Source organism: Temnothorax longispinosus, chromosome 2 (genome assembly GCF_030848805.1).
Source record: "Temnothorax longispinosus isolate EJ_2023e chromosome 2, Tlon_JGU_v1, whole genome shotgun sequence".
Taxonomy (NCBI): Eukaryota; Metazoa; Arthropoda; class Insecta; order Hymenoptera; family Formicidae; genus Temnothorax; species Temnothorax longispinosus.
Window position 1 is genome coordinate 16,583,013 of NC_092359.1, and position 22,188 is coordinate 16,605,200.

The 22,188-nt window shown below is 37.3% G+C and overlaps 2 protein-coding genes across 6 annotated transcripts in view; both read right to left on the minus strand.

Moving 5' to 3' along the window:
- Oamb (Octopamine receptor in mushroom bodies) overlaps positions 1–22,188 on the minus strand; it is a 160,447-nt gene that overhangs the window by 86,294 nt on the left and 51,965 nt on the right. The window lies entirely within an intron of this gene.
- LOC139809158 (uncharacterized) lies at positions 16,683–20,879 on the minus strand. 2 transcript variants are annotated; one of them, XM_071771871.1, is made up of 4 exons: positions 20,453–20,879; positions 19,376–19,519; positions 18,994–19,286; positions 16,683–18,266 (listed from the first exon to the last, which is right to left on the minus strand). In XM_071771871.1, exons 3-4 carry the CDS (start codon positions 19,150–19,152, stop codon positions 16,683–16,685), a joined length of 1,743 nt encoding a protein of 580 aa, XP_071627972.1. In that variant the 5' UTR covers positions 19,153–19,286; positions 19,376–19,519; positions 20,453–20,879. The 2 variants fall into 2 exon arrangements, with proteins under 2 accessions (XP_071627972.1, XP_071627971.1); XM_071771870.1 differs by having other exon boundaries at positions 18,994–19,519.

Below are 22,188 nucleotides of genomic sequence, written 5' to 3' on the forward strand. Positions count from 1 at the left end.
TAATTCTTTAGAACGGTCGGACGCGACGATGATCTAATTTATTTTTAATCCTAAGATTAAATAACAAACGTTTCATATATCGAGCTCTCTTCAATTAAATGATAGTTTTATAACACTGAACACATATTCAACGTTTCTGTAGCAAATTTGATGTGTGTAAATCTACTCTTATCCACTTTAACCATCTATCAAATAAAAAAGTAATACGATATATATTTCATTCACAAAACAACTAGCTCACTCAAGTGAGGTCAAGGTACGTCAATCAGAACATCAATTTCATAATGTAAGTACCCGGAAATATTTCCTGACTCGATGGATGATGACGGATCCCAAAGTTTGTTGCCGGTTTGTTTCCTGGAGACGATGGCAACGTTCACCTCTTCTGAGGGTGACAAACCTACGCATTCATGCTCTAATTTCTCGATTAGGGCAACCAACTTCTCACGTTAGTCCCGCATGATCAACGTGCGCAGTAAAGGCAATCCGAAAAGAAATATAGATATTATTATCATTATAAATCCTAGATATTCGCATGTCAGTAACTATCAACGATAAAACCTGCAACGTTTTTTTGCTTTTAAAATTAGTATTAGAATAAGTGTTTATACGTTAATTAAAGTTTATACGTTTTCTTCGCTGGATTATTCTAAATCGGCGTTCACGTGAGAATTGCGCGGCGCGTTAACGGTCTCTTCTTTCCTTCCTTACCCAAAATCTTCGGGATATAATATTTAGGTTGCTGAAGATGAAATTGCTGTCGCCAGACACGTGTGGATCGATGACTCGACACGTGGATTCGCTTTGTCAATATTTTAAGATGTCATTTGGATATCTGAATCGTTTCCATTTGAACTAAATTCCCGTTCATAAAGCATGCATAAGATCCGCCGAAATTATTTCTCATGGGACAATACGGCCATTACCCGGTGTGCTTTACACGACCGAACATAGAATATATGAATTACACGAATAAAATTAAAAAGTGTATTATACAATCAAATTAAAATAAAATGCCATTTACGGTCTGAGGTTAGATCTTTAGTAGCCCAATATTAATTTTATACATATATTTTACAACTTATTAAACTGCGCGCCGATTTCTTTGTCGGACTTGAAACACAGTTATTGGAACATTAAAATCTCTCTCCGTATAAAATAAATCGATTCGATTTAATTATATAAATAACTGTAAAAAATTTACTGCAAAAAGTAGTATAAATAAAAAAAAATAAAAAGTGTATTTTTCCGATTTTATGTAACCCACGTATCGTTGAAAACTATCAAACTCGTCATTAAACCATAAAAATGTATGCAATTCCGGGGACACCGGTAATATGCAATATGGAAAAAAAATGACGCTTTTAAGATTATAACATTGATATGTTTCTCATTGATATACGTACACGCGTAAAACCGAAATATCATATGTTTCTGGAATCCCACGCGTCATTTTAACAAAATGCAAGCTAAACGAAAAAGCGCGTGAAACGCCAAAGGTTCATTTGCCGCAATATGACGTATGATCTTTAGTCTGATTTTTCCGTAAAAATAATGAAAATGCGTGTGACATTAAATACATGAAATATCAAAGATCTCTCTGCACGCTGGTCTGTTAAGTATTTTTGAAACGAGATTTATCGTAGAATAAAAATTACATACGCGCTCGTTCCACACGGGTGAAATTCAGGATTGTCCGCGTGAACTGGTGAACGTTCCGGGCACAATCGTTCTGCTCGAAAACTTTTGCTCGCTTTATGCAAATTCTCACCATTGCACCGTGATGTTGACCGAATTAACGCGCTGCCGACGTTACTTATGTCTGCGCACATTGTGGACTTAACACTGCGGACTTGTCCCACGTAGCATTAATAATTAACCTAATGACGAACCTCGTCCCGCCGAAACCGGACGCGACGTTTGCACGGCAAACAGAGTCGAGGAATTCCGCCGGTCGATCGCGTTGTTTCCGACAAATTACGGCGTTTGATCGCAGCTCCGTAACATTATTCCCAAAACTGTACAGCCATTCCGACTGTTTCAAGAGTGCGCTTCCTTTACTAAACTCTTGCAACATTAGCGTTAAAATTTAAGCAAGTGTTTAACTCAAAACGAAAATAAACGCCTATGATTCCTAATATAACAACGTAGATTTTTGGATTCGAATAAATCATTATTCTATTTCCCAATTTTTAACTGAGTTTTCAAACATTATAGATATAATACTTTGTTAGCTTCAAATAAAAACTTTTAATTAAAATTCCATTAAAATTAAAATTGATTCAAGGCTATGGTTTTATTATTTACTTGATTTATTATAAAACTTGACTCGTAGGAAATTATTAATATCTTGACATCGAGATAAATTGGTTTAATAAATTTATTGTTATAATTTGATTCATTTACTATCAAACACCTCTCGTATTATCGTTAAAAGATTATTTTAATGTAAATACAAATTTAATTCGATTTTATTGGCTAGTCGATAACGTTTGTTGTCAATTATAATATTTCCTACATTTAATTTAAACGTATTATGCGCACACTTTCCTGATATTGACAACCGAGAAGGCCGGACGTCATATGCAGTATACGTACGTTACAACGTAACAAGAATGATCTGTAAACGAATTGTAAAGTGCAGCCCATGCTGCCGTTAACATCATAAAAAATCACGCCTATTCCCGGGAGTGCAGGATTGCGAATTTCATTATGCGCGAGATAGAGTTTAGTCCGACGAATTGATGCCGCGTTATCGATTAATCACGATTGCAAATAGATTTTCGGAAAATCATTACGCGCGCGAACGATTTGCGCGCGCCGCCCGCCGCCCGGCGTCGCGTCGGTGCTCGCGCGAGGAATATTCTCCTCACGTACGTGTTCGAATGAATCCAGGCCGGATATCGGTAATCTTACGAGGGGATCTGCCCGGCGCGGCGATTTGTTCCAGTCGCGAATGCTGCCGTGTCACGACTATCGCGGTGTCATCGCGAAGACGGTAACGAATCGTTTGTCATACGCCTGTCGGCGTGTATGTAATACCTGTGGGCATAATTCATAACGCCGTTAGAAACGTCGCGAAACGCGTTCTGCCCGGGCGCTGATCGCGAGGGACTGATGAATACAGGAATTATATCTCGATTATCCTGGAAATCAATCGTGAATTTTCGCGGTCGATGGTCGATTGGACGACCGCGTACGGGAATTACGCATGAGGAAAATTAAGTTTTCATCAACATTACGGCAGAATATTATTTGCCCAGACAGGCAAATCCACCGGGAGCAAATTTTGCGAAGTATCTGTTGCGAACCTCGTCAACAGAAAAGCAATAGAATAGATAGGAATATAGATCTGTCGTATCATTTCCGCGCTCGTGGAAAATCTGCTCGATTTCTGTCTCTCGTACTATATGCCTGCAGGCTTTGATGGCAAAACGCGGGTTTAACGCGAACACAGTCAATGCCAATCTATAGCGCATTGATCAAATCAAATGCTGTCAAAATATTGTTCTGTTAACATTTTATTTACAGGATATGTACGGTTCAGATAATTCAAATAATTCTCTCTCTACGACCTACTGAGCTTCACACAAATTTTACACAAATAAAAAATTTATATAATTAAATCGTAATTATAAAAAAAGAATCTGGCAAAATATAAACTGTGTGAAGACAAGTGGTAAAAATTTTGTGTAAATTTTTAGAGATAAGAATGTAACGGTAGCACACAGCAAATAATTTCAATTTATTGCATAAATATATCATAAGTTTATATAGATAAATACCGTTCAGAAACAAAAGATGTGTAATTTAATTTGTCGCGGCTTCTTTTCTCGTGCTTTTTTTACTGTTGAAATTAAAATGGGACACCTTGTATAAACAAACAATAATTAAAAATAGATTATGCCAAATCGCCTAATGATTCGAAGTATCAAACTTTAATCGTTAAAAGCACGCGCGATCTTCTGCGCGATCGATTGCTTTTCCAATACCGAGTACGTTTTGCGCGGATGTTAATTTTAAATAACAGATAAGTTTATGGATAAATACCGAATCATAAACAAAAGACGTGTTACGTGTTGAGGTCGCTGAATTACCACCGTGGAAATCTCGTCTGAACATTTCGACCAGTGGCATTCTGATTCTGAATGCAGACATAGTCGAGATCGGCGTGTTATTTCAAAATGCCAACTGAACCCAATAGATTAAACAAATACGTGCAGGTGTATTCGGGACGGGGGAGAAAGCGTCAAAACGAGACAGTGGTGCGTCGCTAACAATAATCGAACATGAAAGCGATGTATATTTATTTAGCCTCGTCAATTTACAGCGGCGGATCGAACGTGCAATCTGGATTTAACGCGATATTCGTCTCCGATATTCTCGCCTCGATTTATTCACCATTTCGACCGGATCGCCAGGACGCGCATTAAATAATAATTGCCGCCCGATACTCGAGACCCACCCGATCTTCTCGAATCAGGGTAAAGTAATCCGCGCTCGCAATCGCTGTTTATCGTCGGCATGTTGCGGCAATTAATTACGCTCAGAGGAACATTCAATTACCCTCGTCGTTTAATATACTCCAATCCGACACGCCCGCTTGTCTTCAACAGGTTTCACTGCATCACTCCGGCTCGCCGATGAGCAGAATCTCCGACGAGCGGTGTCGGTTTTCCATCCCTTTACCCCGCGCTTTCGCAAAATTAAATAACATCTCGCCCGGCCCGCCGCAGTGCAGAGCGAACAGAAATTGATGACACAAAGCGCGAATATTACCTCTGACGAGCGACAAATATGCCCGCAAAAGTTTGCACGCGACCCAACCCTTTCCCGCGCACCGCATTCCGCGCGCGAAAGTATAAATAACGAAATACACGCGAAAAACGAAAATAATAGAGGAGCCCCTTGGAAACGACGGGAATGTTTGATTTCCCGCCAGCAACCGCGGTTAACTCGCCAGCACGCGGTTTTATCGCGTACTTTTAACGATTAAAGTTTTTGGTACTTTGAATCATTAGGCGATTTACCATATGATCTATTTTTAATTATTGTTTGCTATGATCATATATTAGTATGTACTTGCAATTACGCAAGATTGTATACATATTGTTTATAATCTACGATCATATCCACTTATCTATGATTACGTAATTATTTACTTATGTAATTAAGATCGTGCAATCACACACGATTACGAGTCATTTATACTCTACGATCATATATACCCATTTATCTATTATTACTGATAAATAATGCAGAGCGATCGATCGTTACCTATATTTATGGCGCAGCCTCATGAAACTTTTACCACAAATTTTTACCCTCGACCGCCGTCGACCAAGAGTTGCCGCAACCCTTGCGGAGGGATCTCGCGTTTCATCGAGATCGAAATTTGCGATACCGATTTCCGAGATATCCACCATAAATTTTGTTATCAACTCTCGCCGAGAAATTTCTCAGTATTAAGATAGCCCCTTAATTTCTCACGTCTTTTGGGATTAAATCGGAGACGCCGGACGTCTGAACTTTCGCGGCGAGGGAAACATCCGATCTGAGATAGTGAACGTCGTCTATCCTCTCCTCGGCGCTCGTGGCAATGGCGGTAAAACCCAGGCATAATGCATTCCACGCATGTTTTTATGGTGCAATCTTGGCTCTCGTTGACGACGAGATATTTCCAGGATCTCTCGAGGTCACGTCCACACACACATGCACGTATGCACGTACGGGGCGCGAGGAGTAGGAAAGGACCGACGCGACGCGCGGAAAGGATCGACGTCTCTCCGCATTCCGGATTGGAGTTGCGTGTACAAGAAATTCCCGGGGTTCGTGCCCTCCGGGATATATCCTCGCAATCGATCCTTCATTTTCTACGACTTACGTTTTTAACCCCCAACTCTAATGCGGCACAGTCCGCGACGAATACATACATCTTGCCTCGTTGAGCGGGGATGTTTTCCTTCGGCGCAAAACGCGCTCGGCACTGGAAAAGCAATCGATCACTCGCGCGAGAAGACGTACTCGAGATCGCGGGAAAGGAAGTCGACAAGTTGATAGCATTTAAGTGGTTTACCTGGATGATTATTCGAAGAGATAGTTCAAAGTTTTTCACGAGAATAAATATTAATGGAAACTACAGTTAGGAAAATAAAATTAAACGTTTTATGTTGACGTGCTGTATAAAACGAAACGTATGCTTTTCTCTATTAATGTAGTTTTCTACTTTTTTACCCGCTTTTTTATTTTCTTCTTTATATGAAGATATTTACTCAATATTTGTAATTCCCTGATATTTATATTTAATTTACATAAAAATAATAATTATTTTCTTGAATATTAATTTATCCTCATAAAATATTGATTTTAATACATATTTTTCAAACAAGTTTTTTACAATTATTATTATTTAAATTATGACATATTGAAATATCAAAATGTGTAATGATAAGTCCATATATAAACATTTCTCTCATAGAGAAATTTTGTAATTTAGTTCTGCGATTAAACTGGAAAATTTATAAGAATCGATTTCTTAATGCTGCTCCTCGTTGTCAGATGCGAAGTTGTCTTCGAGCGATTTCCATTGCTGAAAGACTTATCCTGAAAGCTTTCGCTTAAAATAGCACGCCCGGTACAACGGCGCAGATAATCCTTTGCCAGGCGAGCGAATGAATACAATCGGCATTTGATTTTCTTGCCTTCGGACAAGAAACAGAAATGGATTAAAAGGAAACGCGATAAGGGAAAATAACGCTTTAGAAAAGCTGCTCTCATTTGCAACAGTACTATTTATATATAGTCTCTAATTCCCAGGTAGCAAGCACTCGTCATTTTGACGTCAATTGACGTCAAAATGACGAGTGCTTGCTACCTGGGTTATTTCTATAAATGATCTTTAGCATTTATAATCTGAAATCTAAACTGATTTGCTTCGGATTATGTTGATTATATACATCGGATGCCTCGTAATCGTGTCTTTTAATGCATCGTCATGTCGAAGTCTCGAAAGTCAATTAAATTGAAGCAAAAGTTTATCTCGCACTGACACAAGGTCGCTTGTCCTACTACAAATTGAAATCTTTTTCAATATAGAGTATCTCAAAACTCATCATCTTAATTAAAATTCGCAGTTAACACCATCAAACTACATATCAAAGTAGCAATAGCTTCAGTATTTTGTAAAGGTATGAAAAGAGAGAGCCTTTTACGCAAATTAAATTTCTAAAATTGCAATTAAGTAAGTTATAAATAACAAAAGTTTGTTGTTTGCCTATCAGTACATTTTATTAAAAATTAAGTTTTAAGAGTCGACAAGAGATTTTCTTGAATTTAAGATCAAAAGCTTTAAGATACATATTAAATTGATAAACAAATCTTTATATATATATATATATATATATATATATATATTAAATTATTTTAATTAACACACGTTGTTTATATTAATTTCGAATATATATATTTTTCGGGGATTATGAAGGAACAACGTAATCTCTCGAATATTTCAATTGCCCTTAGGCGAAGGACGAACTATAAGCCCTTCGTATGCAGTTTCTTAAAGAGAAATGCTAATTGGTTGTAAAACAGTCTCCGATCTCCGATGTTCTCGACTACCTCTAAATAACATGTCAAGTATTCTTTGATCCTCAGCTTTACTGTCTTACGCAGCGAATAAAGCATTTTATTATGCGGCAAATTTTGCTGAAGCAAACTCGTATTTCTTACTTTTGTGACATAATATATATAAATTAAAATAATAAATAACCGTTGTTTGTTATTAAATAATGTGAGAAAAAGAGAAATCAATAAAATCTGTAAAATTTTTATAAAATAACTATCATGTATTACAATTATTGTCCTATAAGATATTAATTATAGTCCTTGAAAAATTTCTCAGGTAAATAAAGTAACAAAATAATCTGAAATATTTCTCTCTCTCTCTCTCTCTCTCTCTCTCTCTCTCTCTTGTCGACCGTGGTCGATACTCGATACGTGTACAACACGTCGGGGACGCGCTCTCATCATCCTCGATTAGTCGAATGTCACAAGGTAAGTCGTAACGTCAATTCATTGGGAAGTCAATACGCGACGGAGCCCAATCCCAAGCTGCATAATCCTCGAGAAAAGTCTCGATATTCGCGACTAATGGACGTGGGAACGTCTCCAGACGAAACTTTAGCGACGAGCCGCCCACGTAACTCCGAACGCGTCAGCTCGATAACCGACGGGGGTTGAGTCCACAAATATCACTCGGCAGAATACACAGAGTCGATGGGAATGAAAACCCCGGTCTTAACGGGGATAGTTAAATTCATCGTCGCATAGCCCATATTACGCGCTAACGCAGTCATTATAACGTGTCAGAGGAAGTAGCTGAAGAGATAGAGAATAGGATTATGCATACTATGAATAGAAATTACTATCGTGAACAACGACATGTAAGCAAAAAGTTTGTTAAAAAAAAACCAAGGGAAGAAATACGATTAAAGATTTCCATCTTGTTGTACGGAATATTGGGGTCACTACGATTCCATTTAAAAGTTGTAATTACTTCCTCTCTTCTTAAATTTCAATAAGATCAAATAAAAACTTTAAATATATATTTTTCAAAGCATTTTTATTTAAATAGCGTTTCTTTTTCTTCAGCCAACACGTTCCTTAATATTTTTATTTTAAATATCAATTTAATAATCTAATATTTTAAATATTGATTTTAGGTAAAAAATAAATAGAAGAGAAATAATAATAGTATTGTTTTAAACAAATGAGAATGTTATATATCGTTCAATATTTAAGGTAGGCGTCTCGCTACGTGCTAGTCATGTGACTGTTTGTAGGTTTTCACGTTCAGAAATATATTTCAAGCAATTTTTGCTAAGGAAAAAATAATTTTATGAATTATGGTGTAAAATTTCATACGTGACAAAGTATGTTACTTTTTCCAAATTATGTGATTTTTCTCATTTGACTCCGTTTTGATCAGCTGATCATGCAAGTCGTCGAGAAAGGTTACAAGTGAGAAAAATATTTTTCGATTGAATTTTGACAATTACTGAGAAAGGGTTTCAAAACGCATGACAGGGGTGTCAATCACTATCCAATTCGGCTAAGAAAGACGAGCCCCATAACCTGCAACTACAGTGATTAGCCAGCGGCGTTGCCAAGTCTTCCCAACCTCACCTCGACCAAAAAATGTCTGCTCGATTACCGCATTTTTACTAAAATAAACTAAAAAATTAGCAGCAAAATCTCCGGTAAACTATATATTTTATGGTTGCATCGGATTCTTCGAAATCTAATGTACAAAAAGCAATGTTTTTTCTCACTTCATCTAATCGAAAAATGCGAAAATGTGATTGAAACCGTGATAGAGCCTTCTTTTTCTGGCCGTCTGTATGATGAAGTAATGCAAAATTTGTGATTTTCGAGATCGATTTTCTAGAGTAAATAGTCGGTAAGGAGCCACAGAAAAAATCGACTGCAAAGCTGATCATATAATTTGATATAAAATCCAAAATCGAAAACTTTATCTAATACATGCCCTGACGAGACTACTACCTTAAGTAGACAAAAAAATTTAGTAGCAGCAAAAGAATAATGCGCACATTAATATATTTAAACTACAACCTACGTGTTTTTAATTAAAAGTTGCGCGAAAACTCAATCTTTCCTTAAAAGAGAGAAATTAGAACGGAAGTTAACGTGAAGGCACGTATTTATCGAGTATCAAGCATGAAACTATTGTGCACAACATTACGTAATTAAGAGCGTCAGAGTACGCGGAGGCGTATATCCCATTAAAATTGAATACTTATTAGCTCTAATAACATGACGTGGGCGAAGAGTAATTCGGAAGACCGATAAATTTCCCTCCTTGGCCGAGGCGAGTCTCACCGGCGAGATAATTAATCCGAGAAGCCGGAACTTACTGATATCGCGTAATAAACGAGAAAAATTCGGAAAGGTGAGAGTTGATGTAGCCGCACTGCGTCAATTTCTGGTACGCGTTTGCGGCGCGTGGGAGCTTTCCAACTTTTGTATAGATTGTATAGAATGAAGTTTAATAACAACTGGAAATTTTACATTCGAAATACGTGCGCAAATTTACGATATACACGTGAATGGATATAAAATTGGATCGTATGCCATTGCCTCGTAAAAGCTCAATTACGAATGGAATAATCATGTCACGTCTAATTCCTATCATATTTGTGTAGGGCAATATTATGCGGGACAATACGCGAATGCAAGGTACAACGTCCGCGGTCCGCTTCTATTTTCAGAATAATAGATTATTCGACATGGCGATAATTAATAACGCAAAATTCGCGCCTGTGCTTCATTATGATTCGACGTTTTATCTCGCGCCAAACTGTTACGTGCTAATTATTTCCAGATGCTAACTTACATTAATCGAATTACGAGCAGAATGCTGCAACCATTTCTTTTTCTAGTTTTATAACGGTTAAATTAATCAACTTGCGACAGGATTTTCTATAACTATTGTATTAGAAAGTAGTACTACGACGTGTCAACGTGACAAAAGGATTACCGATCGCCGGTGGGATTGCATTTGCGTTATTAATTAACGCGGCGCGGCTTTTAAGCCAGATTGCTTATGTATCCGAAACACATGTAACATGCAACCGGTAACTAAGGGTCATGCCACCGTGCTGCATTTCCGTAGTTTACAAATGCCATTTGCCAGTGTCAGAGCCGGAACTCGAGTCAACTAATTCCGCGTGGTTTTCGCACAAACAAGCGCGTGTTGCGTTTTGTCGACTGAAATGTTACGCGGTGACCGAGCAAAGACACAAGCAAGTATACCCGGGGCGGGGCTCCCGACTCCGTAACACCGAAAATCCATTTCATAGCGCGAGAATGGGCAAACTCGCGACTTCTCTTTTATTCGCGCGCTCTTTTCACACTCTTTTTTTCTTCTAGTTGTAAATCTCTACGTTGCCTAAACCGTAATAGCTTTTCCTTCCAAGAATATACTTCATATCACATATCACGCCTGATGCCAAAAAGCTCATGTTGCTCTTATCTTCAACTGTCAAGTCGGCGTTATTTTTTATTTAAGCACACAGAGAAAATTTTCTCTTAGAATTTACCCTGAAAATCATGGCAGTTGTGGGACATGTATTGCGAAGAATTTTATGCGAGCTATTCTGATTGATATCTATATACCATAATAAAAAATATTAATATCTATTAAATTACAATAAATTATAAAATATGTTTGAATAATTTTACTAAAATATACAGTAAAATTTCAATAATTTTTCAAAAATTACCAATCTGCTTGGTAATTTTTATCACTAAAATATATTGTAAAATGTCTTTTGTATATTTTACCGATAATATTTGATTGATTGCCAAATTGTCCCAAGTTTGTAGTAAATTTAACGGTAAAATATAACGAAAAATTCTCTCCGTGTGTTATTTTTCTCAATCCTCTCTGCATAAATAGAGGGATGTTTCTACCAATAGCATTTTTTATCTCACAACATGCAACGATCGTACGAGTGCTACTGTATCTTCTACAATTTACTGATTCGTAATTTTAATCATCTAAATATCCGTTGACATTTAAAGCTTCAACTCTGATATAAATGCACGTAACATTTGACATTTAATCGCGAGCGGTTTGTAATTCCGCGAATACGTTACGTTTGGAAAATTCTACGAAAAAGAGAATCAGTTTGCGGGAATCATGGCAAATCGCTTTTCCCGTTATCTGTGGCATATAACTCGCAATCCTTTTTCGCGACTCTCTTCGCACCTGAGATAATGCGTCCCCAGCAGCACTGGCGCTTTAAATGTGCCAATATGATAAAGCTCGCACGATGAACGATCATATAACGTCTTTCAAAGGATCCCGTTGGATTTACACGATAACCCATATCCTTTCGACGTCAAGTAAGGAACGTGACGAATTGTCCTGTCTGCCCGATATTTGTTACGTAGGAGAATCCGATGTTATTTCATCCTTTTTCGGTAAGCTGGAATCATATGACGGGCGAAATGGAGTTATTTGTGATCGAATTGCAGACTTCAAATCTTCCAATATTACAATGGACTGTAATGCTTGTTATGGGACAGACGCGTTTATGAATAACTATATTTACGCTTCTTTTTCTAATCATTAAACAAATACAGTAATATTCAAGAATATGAGCACGAAAGTATCGGTTGTTAATGATTGATCTTCAATTTCTTTTACAGTTCTCTTTCGTTATTCATTTTAAATACGTAATGCAAATACGTATAAGTCTTTTGATTTTGGTAAAAGATAAACAGATGACAAAATAATATTATTCTCTTAAAATTAATCTTATTAATTAATTAATTAATATATTAATTCGACTTCAAATTACTCAAGATACTCAATCTTTCAGTCTTAGAATCGATTAGTACCAACGACATTTTATTCCAAAATCGTGAATCACACGATATATACGGATCGTTAGTCAGTCTCAATTAATTTCAACAATCCCAATTAATTTTGTGTTAAAGTACACGCGATGTCCTCCATTGTGTTATCTACAGTGCAGAGCGAAGCGAAGCCATAAATCGCCAAGAGAAACGAAGCTCTAACTAGAACTATCGAATCGCGATTTATTGCACCGGGCGATCGAAATCTTTATAGTCGCCGAGATTCGGCGACTATTTTCTTTAATCGACTGATTATCCGTTCTACGTTTTACGACATTTATCATCACAATTTCCTTACTAGCGACAAATAGACTGAGCTTTTTCGCATGTTCCGTTTTTTTCTCTAGTATACTTATTATTGTAATTTAATAATAAATGTATTATTCTGCAATAACGCAAACAAAATTTCTAGCGATTTTATTTTAATTAAAAACAAAAAGTAAAATTTATAATTTAATTGCTTAACATTTTGTGTAAAAGTAGATTTTATTTTATATTATTTTATATTCGTTTTACATCATTTATATAATGTGGCTCTGCGTTAACTCGGTTAAACATATTTCGTATCAAATTTTGTGCAAATTAATGATAGTCGAGCGTATTGTGTATGCTAACTTTATCGCGCGAGATATCGCATTAAATTTTTCGATCTTTTTAGAAGTATCGCTATAATCATCCTGTGTCCCTCGTTTCATCGCTTCTATTCTCTTTCCGCGTTCTTTGAAGCGGAAAGCTTGAGAGAGAAAGAGAGAGAGAGAGAGAGAGAGAGAGAGAGAGAGAGAGAGAGAAGAGAGAGAGAGAGAGAGAGACAATTTCAGGACATTCTTGGAGCTTTCGTCGATCTATTTTCAACTACATCACGGATTCATTCCTGACTCTCCTCTTTCTATCGTGCGAAATAGTGAATTACGCGACAAAGCAGATGTCGACAGGCTTGCGAATTAAGAAAATATTGAAACAAGCACCGTGAAACTACGAGAAATTATAATTACGCAATTAAAATTGGCAGCTGAATAAAATGTTTGTAATTCCATTGTTATGGCGTAAACTATTAGTCTGCTCGTTATTGCGTTTTTGTCGTGTTAGATATCACGGTGCGGTCTCGCTTCGCGTGTACTTGGCGCGGAACACTACCGTGTCTCTTGATTATACTCTACTTGTTATAGATAATCCTATCACGTTGAGCTTATATAGGCTCTACCGATCAAATGCGTGACGTAATTAGTACTTTGTTACGTAAACACATAAAGGATACGATCGCAGTAAATGCATTATTCGATACATTGCAGAAACGTATTGACTACGCAGGAGGGAACAGCCGTGATTCTTGTATAGATGGACTATTGTAAGAAAGTAAGTGTAAAAAGATTTTTCCAAATATTATTACTATATACTATATACTACTTAATAAAGAAGATATTTAATATAAAAAATTGGAAAATTTTAATCGTAATTAAATATTACTTTGTCATTAAATAGAAGTTAAGCTAGAAGTAAATAACTTTAACTGCTATAATTGCGTTATAAAAAATAATTAAACATCACGAAGGCTTTAATTTTCTGAAATTTTTCGAAAAATGCAGTCCCGCGCTATTTGTTTACTGTAGGCTATTCGATAGCGGCGACTGTATGTGTGGCGAGGTGGACAGGAAAACACAAGGATTTCTCGAATACTCTATATAATATATTTGTCCTCTGTACACTTAAACACGTCTTGACTCTACGACACTACGAGCTCTTCTGCACACGACCGAGACGACCGCAACGCAGACAATGACCGCACGTAAGCGTGGCGCCCCGAGGCTCGCGCCACACGGGAGCTGCCCTCTAGAAGGGCGGGAGCACATCGCTCGTTCAAAGCCCAGCTTCTCATACTCCCTCCCTTTGTGCGAGCGATCTGTGTTCGTCTAATTTTCTTCTTTATCTGTAACATATCAAAAATCAGTTATCGAGTAAAATTGATCTCTAACTCTGTTCAAACTCTACATTCATTATATTGTCTCTTAGATATGCAAATGCTTCTAAAGGTAAAGGTTTTGTCACAATGTCTGCCAAGTTCTCTTTGGTCTCAATCCATTCGACTTTCACCTTCCCTTGATCAACACACTGCTTGATAAAGTCTCCATGAGTGTCAGCCATATGTTTTCTGTTTCCAGTTTCTTCTCTTTCTTCTAAGTTTTTCTTTATTTCTTCTAAGTTATCATCAAACATTTTAAGTTTGTGACTTCCATCCTTCTTAGTGCAGTTTCCTGCTGCTCTGTTATCACACCAGATTGTTGCAGGCAAGAATGTTTTTCCAACAACATATCCGAGCGACTTGTCTAATGAGATTACTTCTTGACAGGCCTCACTCATTGCTAGATATTCTGCTCGACAGGTAGAGAGTGTGACATATGTCTGTTTATGACTTCTCCATGCTATCACATCTCCAAATATTTTGATTATATATCCTCCAGTGGATGTAGAATCAATGCAATCTCTGAAACTAGCGTCTGTCAGCGACTCTAACTCATCTGTTTTACCTTTAAACATCAATCCTCTATTTGCAGTTCCTCTAAGATATCTGAAGACTCTTTTTACATCTTGCCAGTCTTCTTCCGTGGGCTCTAATTGTCTTCTTGCTAAATAGTTTACTGCAAAGGCTATATCAGGTCGTGTAGCATTTGCCAGATACATTAAGCTTCCTATAGCTTCTCTATAAGGTACTCTTTTAGTTTCTTCTCTAATACTCTTTTCTTCTAATTTTCTGATCATTACTTGCAACCAACATATCATCTACATAAAGTAATACGATCACTATTTTGCCTTCTTTCCTCCACGTGAACAGGCATGGCTCATGTAGGTCGTTCTCTAATCCAAGTTTCTTAGCCTCTTCTGAAAATCTCTTATTCCCTCTTTTCGGACTTATCTTCAATCCGTATAAAGCTCTATTCAATCTACACACCTTAGTCTTCTTGGTGTTTTCATCCAGTTCTACTCCCTCTGGAATTTCCATATATATTTCATCTTTTTCTTCTAGAACTCCATTTAAAAACGCAGTCTTACTAGCTGACTAGCGTATAAGTTATATTTATTTATTATTGCTAATATAGATCTAACCAGTGACAGTCTTGAAACCGGTGCATATGTCTCTTTTAGATCATACACATTTTTGTCTTTACATCCTCTTATCACCAGTCTCGCTTTATATCTGGTTGATCCATCTGCTTCTAATTTCCTCTTAAATACCCATCTTGAATCTATTATATTAGGTCGTCTTCCATCTAATTTCTCTAATGGTCTATCGACAAGTTCCCACACTTGATTAGCATACATAGATTCAAGTTCCTCTTTGACTGCAATTTTCCAATTCTCTTTTTCGTTACTTGATATAGCTTCTTCATAAGTAACAGGCTCTCTATTTAACGATGCCATAAGGCATTGATGTAATTCATCTTCATTCTCTATATTCCGTTGAATGTTTTTCACATTAATATAATTAGCAAAGCTAACATCTTCTATTTTTCTCCGCACATCAGTGTCTCCATTATCTTCTAGTTTTCTTTTAGTTTTACTTCTAGTCATTGGAGCTTCACTTTCCTTTCGTGCGTCCTTCTGCTTCTGTTCGTCTAGTTGTGTTGTTTGTTTTCTCGGTCTACCTCTTTTCCTTTTCTCAGGAATCTCTAGTTTTTTTTCTCCCTTTTCCTCATCCTCTACAAATTCTTTCATCCAATTTTCATCTAAGTCTTTTTCTTCTTCTATTTGACTGTTTTGATATACATTTTTATATGTTACCTTTTCATTAAATCTAATGTGTCGGGACTCTATAAATTTTCTTGTGCTTGGATGCCAGAGTATATATCCAGTGTCAGTATATCCTACCAACACACCTCTAATAGCTCTCTTGTCAAATTTCGACGTAGGCTTTGGTACTTTTGCATATCCAATGCATCCAAATCTCTTTATTTGCTCGAAATGACAACTTGTTTCTGATGAGAACTTCTTCAAGAGGATCTCATACTCTATAGTCTTATGTGGAGATCTGTTGTACGCATGCACAGCAGCGTCAACTGCCAACTCCCACATACTCTTTGGTAATCCCGAGTCAAACATATATGTTCTTATTTTCTCTTTGCATCGTTCTGTTGAACCTTTCTGCAACTCCATTATGTTCCGGAGTGTACGGTGGTGCATATATGGCTTCTATATTTTCTTTTTTTTTTTAATACTTCTTTAAAAGCACCTCCCGTAAATTCCTTGCCTTAATCTGATTTCACATAGCATATCTTTTCTTCTTTTCCTAGTAGATTTCTGGCGGATATTAGGTATTTCTCTAGAGCCTCTCCCGATTCATCTTTCGTCTTCAAGGAGTAAGCTTTCGCTAATCTAGAATAATCGTCTATAAAGGTTATTATAAACCTCTTTCGTCCTGGATAAGATGTAGGTTTTATTGGACCCATGATATCCGTATGTATCACTTGTAGTGGTCTCTGTGCTCTATTTCTGTTTTCTTTAAACGGCAATTTTGCCATCTTTGCCATTATACAGACTTCACACTCTAATATGGAGTTATCAAACTTAACTGTCTCTAATCTCTTTTCTACTTTTTGTAGCTGTCTTAAATAGTTTAACGACGCATGACCTAATCTAACATGCCATAACATCGCCTCATTTATTTTCTCTAATTTCTTTACTTTTTCAATTACTGAGCTTTCACACATTTCTTCTATATTCTCTAATGTTTGTATATCTTCTAACTTAATGACTTGATCGAGTTCAGCATTATTGTGTTCTATATTTTTGTTCACATTTGTGAGTTCTCCTTCATTCTCCCTCCCAATCGCAGAGCCAACATTGTCTCTTTCGTCTAATTCTCCCTCCGAAATTGATAATTCACTGGTCTGAATGTTTGCTTGCGATTGTTCAGGAAACTCACAATGTGGAACAATTTCTGCTCTACATCTATACACAGCACATTCTATACTTTCATTGTCCTCTATATTATTGTTTTTAACCTCAAATTGCATAATCCAATTTGGTTTCTCATAAATTCCTTCAAAAACAATTTTATTTGTTAGTTTATTGTGAACTTTAAATACTTTATCATCTAAATAAATACTGAACCCTGCATCAGCCAGCTTTCTTAAAGATAGTAAATTTTCGGATACTTCCTTCGTTGCAATTACATTTGTTAATTTAATTACTTTCTTTTCTTTCTCATTTGTTAACAACAAAAGATCTCCTTTACCATCTATTGAAATGTCTGCAAGCTCATTCTTATTGGCGCATTTAATAACTCTATTATTACATTTTTCAAAGTTTGACAAAATTATATTCTTATTCACAATGTGATCTGTTGCACCCGAATCTACAATAAAATTGACTAGTTCTTTTGAACTATCTCTATCTTCTATTACTTTAGCCATGCATAATTTACCTTCTTTTGGTTTGCCTTCAATTGCTGTTTGCGATGGTATAGTTTTCTTGGCTGGTTGTATTTTGGTTACTTTCCCTTTATTATCTACTCTTTTTGTTCCTCTTTGCGCAAATCTACCCTTTTTCTTTATATTTTTATTAACGGTTTTATTTGTATACCTTTTTCCTCTAAATCTGTTCGTCTGGGCTCCGGCATTAGGACAGCTATCACCCTTGTGTCCTCTAATCTCCTGGCAGTAATAACAGAACCAGGCCTCTGATCCCGCTAGTGGGCAGTCCTTCGCCATGTGACCCAATTTGTTGCATCGGTAGCACTTTACTTCTTTGTGCTCTTCTGCGGTAGCCCTCTGCACTCTAACTTCTGATTTCTCTAGCTTCTCTCTAACTTCACTCTTAGTCTCTGCCTCTAACTGCATCATGAAAGATTTTATTTCATCTACATTCATTTCTTTAAGATTAGTTTTCTTCTTCTAATTAAATCTACATTCCTCAGTTCCGGCACATTAATTGACACAGCTTGATACAATGCAGATCTCATTTCTTGTTCTGTGAGAGGTACCGCATCTTCGCATGATTCATATTCTCTAATTATTGAATCAAAGCGTTCGCAAAAATCACTTACTTTTTCGTCTTTTCTCATTTTAATTTGATAGAGTTTAGTTCGTACGATGCATGAGTAACGTTTACTTCACTCTTTTTATAACCTCTTAATTTCTTCAAAATTTCTTTTGGATCTTTCTCATGTAAAATCCTTTTATGATAATTTTCATCTAAATGATTGATTATTATATCTCTAACTAGACTTTTTCTCTTAGCAACTTTTAATTCGGAAAGATTTTCTGGACTTTCAATGTTTGAATCTATTACATCTAATAAATCGTTATTCATTAATTCGAATTTTAAATAATCCATCCAAAGATCAAAATTGGATTTTTGCGTCAGCTTATATTCTCTTCTAATATGCAACCTTTGACTGTTTAATTCTATCTCTAAAGCACTCTTAATTGTCTCTAAACTTCTATTTTTCTCGACTGAACAGACTGTTTCATCTAACTTTTTCTTTTTAGGCTCTACTTCTGATTCTTTAACCGTTTGTATACCGTTTTCTACTTTACTTTGTGTATTCTGTTTATTTACCTCTAAACGTCTAATCTTTAGTTTCTCTTTCTCTAAATTTACGTTGGCGACTTCTACCATGTTTTCCATCATGGAGGTTGCTTGGGTCATAACCTTGTCCAACATCTTCATTACCGATTCCATTTTCTCAACCATCTTTTCTTGTTTCTCGTAAAGCATCTTTGTCCCTATAGGTAGTACAGGACGATTTTCAGCCCATTCTCTATTTACATCTATGTTTTCTATTATTTTTGGTTTGCCACGTTTCGGGATTGCACCCTTTGCTTCAGTCTCCTTCTTGTTCTCTTTTTCTTCTAAACAAAATTTTTAAATTACTCTATCTCTGAATACACAAGTATATTATCCTTCTTGATTGTTTTATTTAAAAAAAATACTCTCTTACCTTCATCTTTATTTATTGTTTTATCACTACCTCTCTCTCTCTCTCTACCACTGTGACCACGCTGCTGTCACTATCGTAGTCAACCAGTGAATCCTGGTTTTCTTCCTCATCTATCGGAACATTTTTCGTCTTATCTTCTTCCATCTAAATCGGGATTTAAATGTCAATTGAACATTAGCATTCCTCTTTTGACAAGATAAACCAACATTCATATTGACCGATAATAATTTACAATTTCTATCACTAGATCTCTTTCAGCGATAAAAATTTAATGCTTATGAGGCTATATAGAACGCACTGCAATTCACAATAACCCCAAAGCGAGAAAACCACGCGCCTCTGCAGGGCTATCCGCACGCGCACACCACTGTCCGTTGCGATCTCCAGCACTGCTGAAAAGATCTATGGGAGCTCGGGTTGATCACGCACGCGCACGGGGCCCATACAAATTTACGCGGCCTCCCTGTACAGTAATCAAGCTACACCGCACAGCTAGTCATGCTCAATTACCGACCCGATACATGTCGATTTTGAAAATTTATTCCATACACATGCCTGTATATATATATATATATATATGTGTTATGGCGTCGCATCGATGCTATGTTTTTCAAATCGATCATGCGTCAGCGCGTGCCCGGCAACGCGTCCCTCGCGCCAAAATAATGACTCACTTTTCACGATCGGACTTTCGCGCGCCAAAGAAATGACTCTCGCCGTTCACGATCGGACTTGCACAGGCACATCGCTTTTCCCGCCAGCTTGTTACCAAGCGGCATATATCTATCTCTTTCTATCTCACACATCTATCTCTTTCTATCTCACACATCTATCTCTTTATATCTCACACATCTATCTCTTTCTATCTCACACATCTATCTCTTTATATCTCACACATCTATCTCTTTATACATCTATCTCTAATTCTCTTATTGTCACTGTTGCCTCTATTTCTATCTCTCAAGAAGAAGGCAAAAACATCTATCTCCTTCTAGCAGCATTTATCGAACGAACGTTCTTATTTGCTGAGAATTCTCTCGTTTTGCTCGTCAGCAACGAGGAATATTATTTACTTACCCTCTAATCTTCTAGATTCTTCTAAATGCTTTTCGTCTTCCCGATGCCCTTCGCCGGCGTCTCACACACTTCGCGTTACACGTTCAACTAGATGTTTTCGTGCTTCGTTCTTCACGCAGGGGAATCGTGCCCTGGGCCCATAACCTGTAGGCTATTCGATAGCGGCGACTGTATGTGTGGCGAGGTGGACAGGAAAACACAAGGATTTCTCGAATACTCTATATAATATATTTGTCCTCTGTACACTTAACACGTCTTGACTCTACGACACTACGAGCTCTTCTGCACACGACCGAGACGACCGCAACGCAGACAATGACCGCACGTAAGCGTGGCGCCCCGAGGCTCGCGCCACACGGGAGCTGCCCTCTAGAAGGGCGGGAGCACATCGCTCGTTCAAAGCCCAGCTTCTCATATTTACTCATCTCGTTATAATTTTCTACATGCCATAAATTCGACTTAGAGAATTAAATTTACCAGATTTTCGTGTTTGTGCTTGTTAACAGACTATTATTTCTAATTTTACGATATCACGCAAAATGATTTAGCGTTGTTTCCCTTGTATCAGAGAAATTATATGATTCTATGATTCTATATATCAGACAGAGGAAAAGTTTCTTTTATTGTCCTCGGTCACATGAAGTGGTTGCAGTTTCGATACTCGAAGCAGCCTTAAGAAGTAGGAGTCACAGATGTGAGAGTATAAAAGATTTTAACGCGGAGAAACGGAACGAAGATTCGCAAGAACAACGGGAGCACCTTTGCTATCTATAGCTAGACAGCCTTCTGTCAGCCTTTGAAGTCATCTGCCCTCCGCTGTAGCCTTTCCGACTCTTTATCATTATCTACGCTTTGTCTTACACGGCTTCTTTTGTCCTGATCCGACCCCAACTCCGTCACTGGCGAACGTTTTCTGCGGTACCATTTTTCTGCCGGCCGACTCGCGATATTATTGTATCGAGACATTAAGACACATCGAAGTAATTACGCACACGTTTCGTAGCGACGCGACCCCATGAGAAACGACACGTTTCTGTCCCTGTATAAATCATTGATTGAGTGACGGTGGCGCACGCTGTTTTTCTCGTCATATATCCGACGAAAGGGATGAGATATTAGGAGGAACGAAAAAGATCGGAAATTACCTGGCCACCACATCGACGATATTACCTTCAACTCTTCGTCTCTCTTCTCCTTCTCTCTCTCTCTCTCTCTCTCTCTCTCTCTCTCTCTCTCTCTCTCTCTCTCTCTCTCTCTCTCTCTCCTCTCTCTCTCTCTCTCTCTCTCTCTCTCTCTCTCTCTCTCTCTCTCTCTCTCTCTCTCTCTCTCTCTCCCTCCTCTCTCTCTCTCTCTCTCTCTCCTCTCTTCTCTCTGCTCTCTCCGTCTCTCTCTCTCTCTCTCTCTCTCTCTCTCTTTCTCTCTCTCTCTTTCTCTCTCTTTCTCCGCCTTCCTTTCGACTTTTCTCGCCAATTTGTTTTGAGTGCCGCATGTTTTTCGATTCTTTTCAATAACGACGTCAATCGTGCTTTCATCCCGTTTCATCCCAATCTCGTGTTTTTTCGTCATCGAATTTTTATACTATGACTATACCAAAAAACACAAAGACGATGACATCTTAAATATTGTTAGATTTCACGAGCAGTTTCCGTAGTAACTTCGCCTGCATGAACCGAATCGACGTATCTTATAATGAGAACAGAAATAAATTCATCATCAGTTTTATATTGTATTGCATG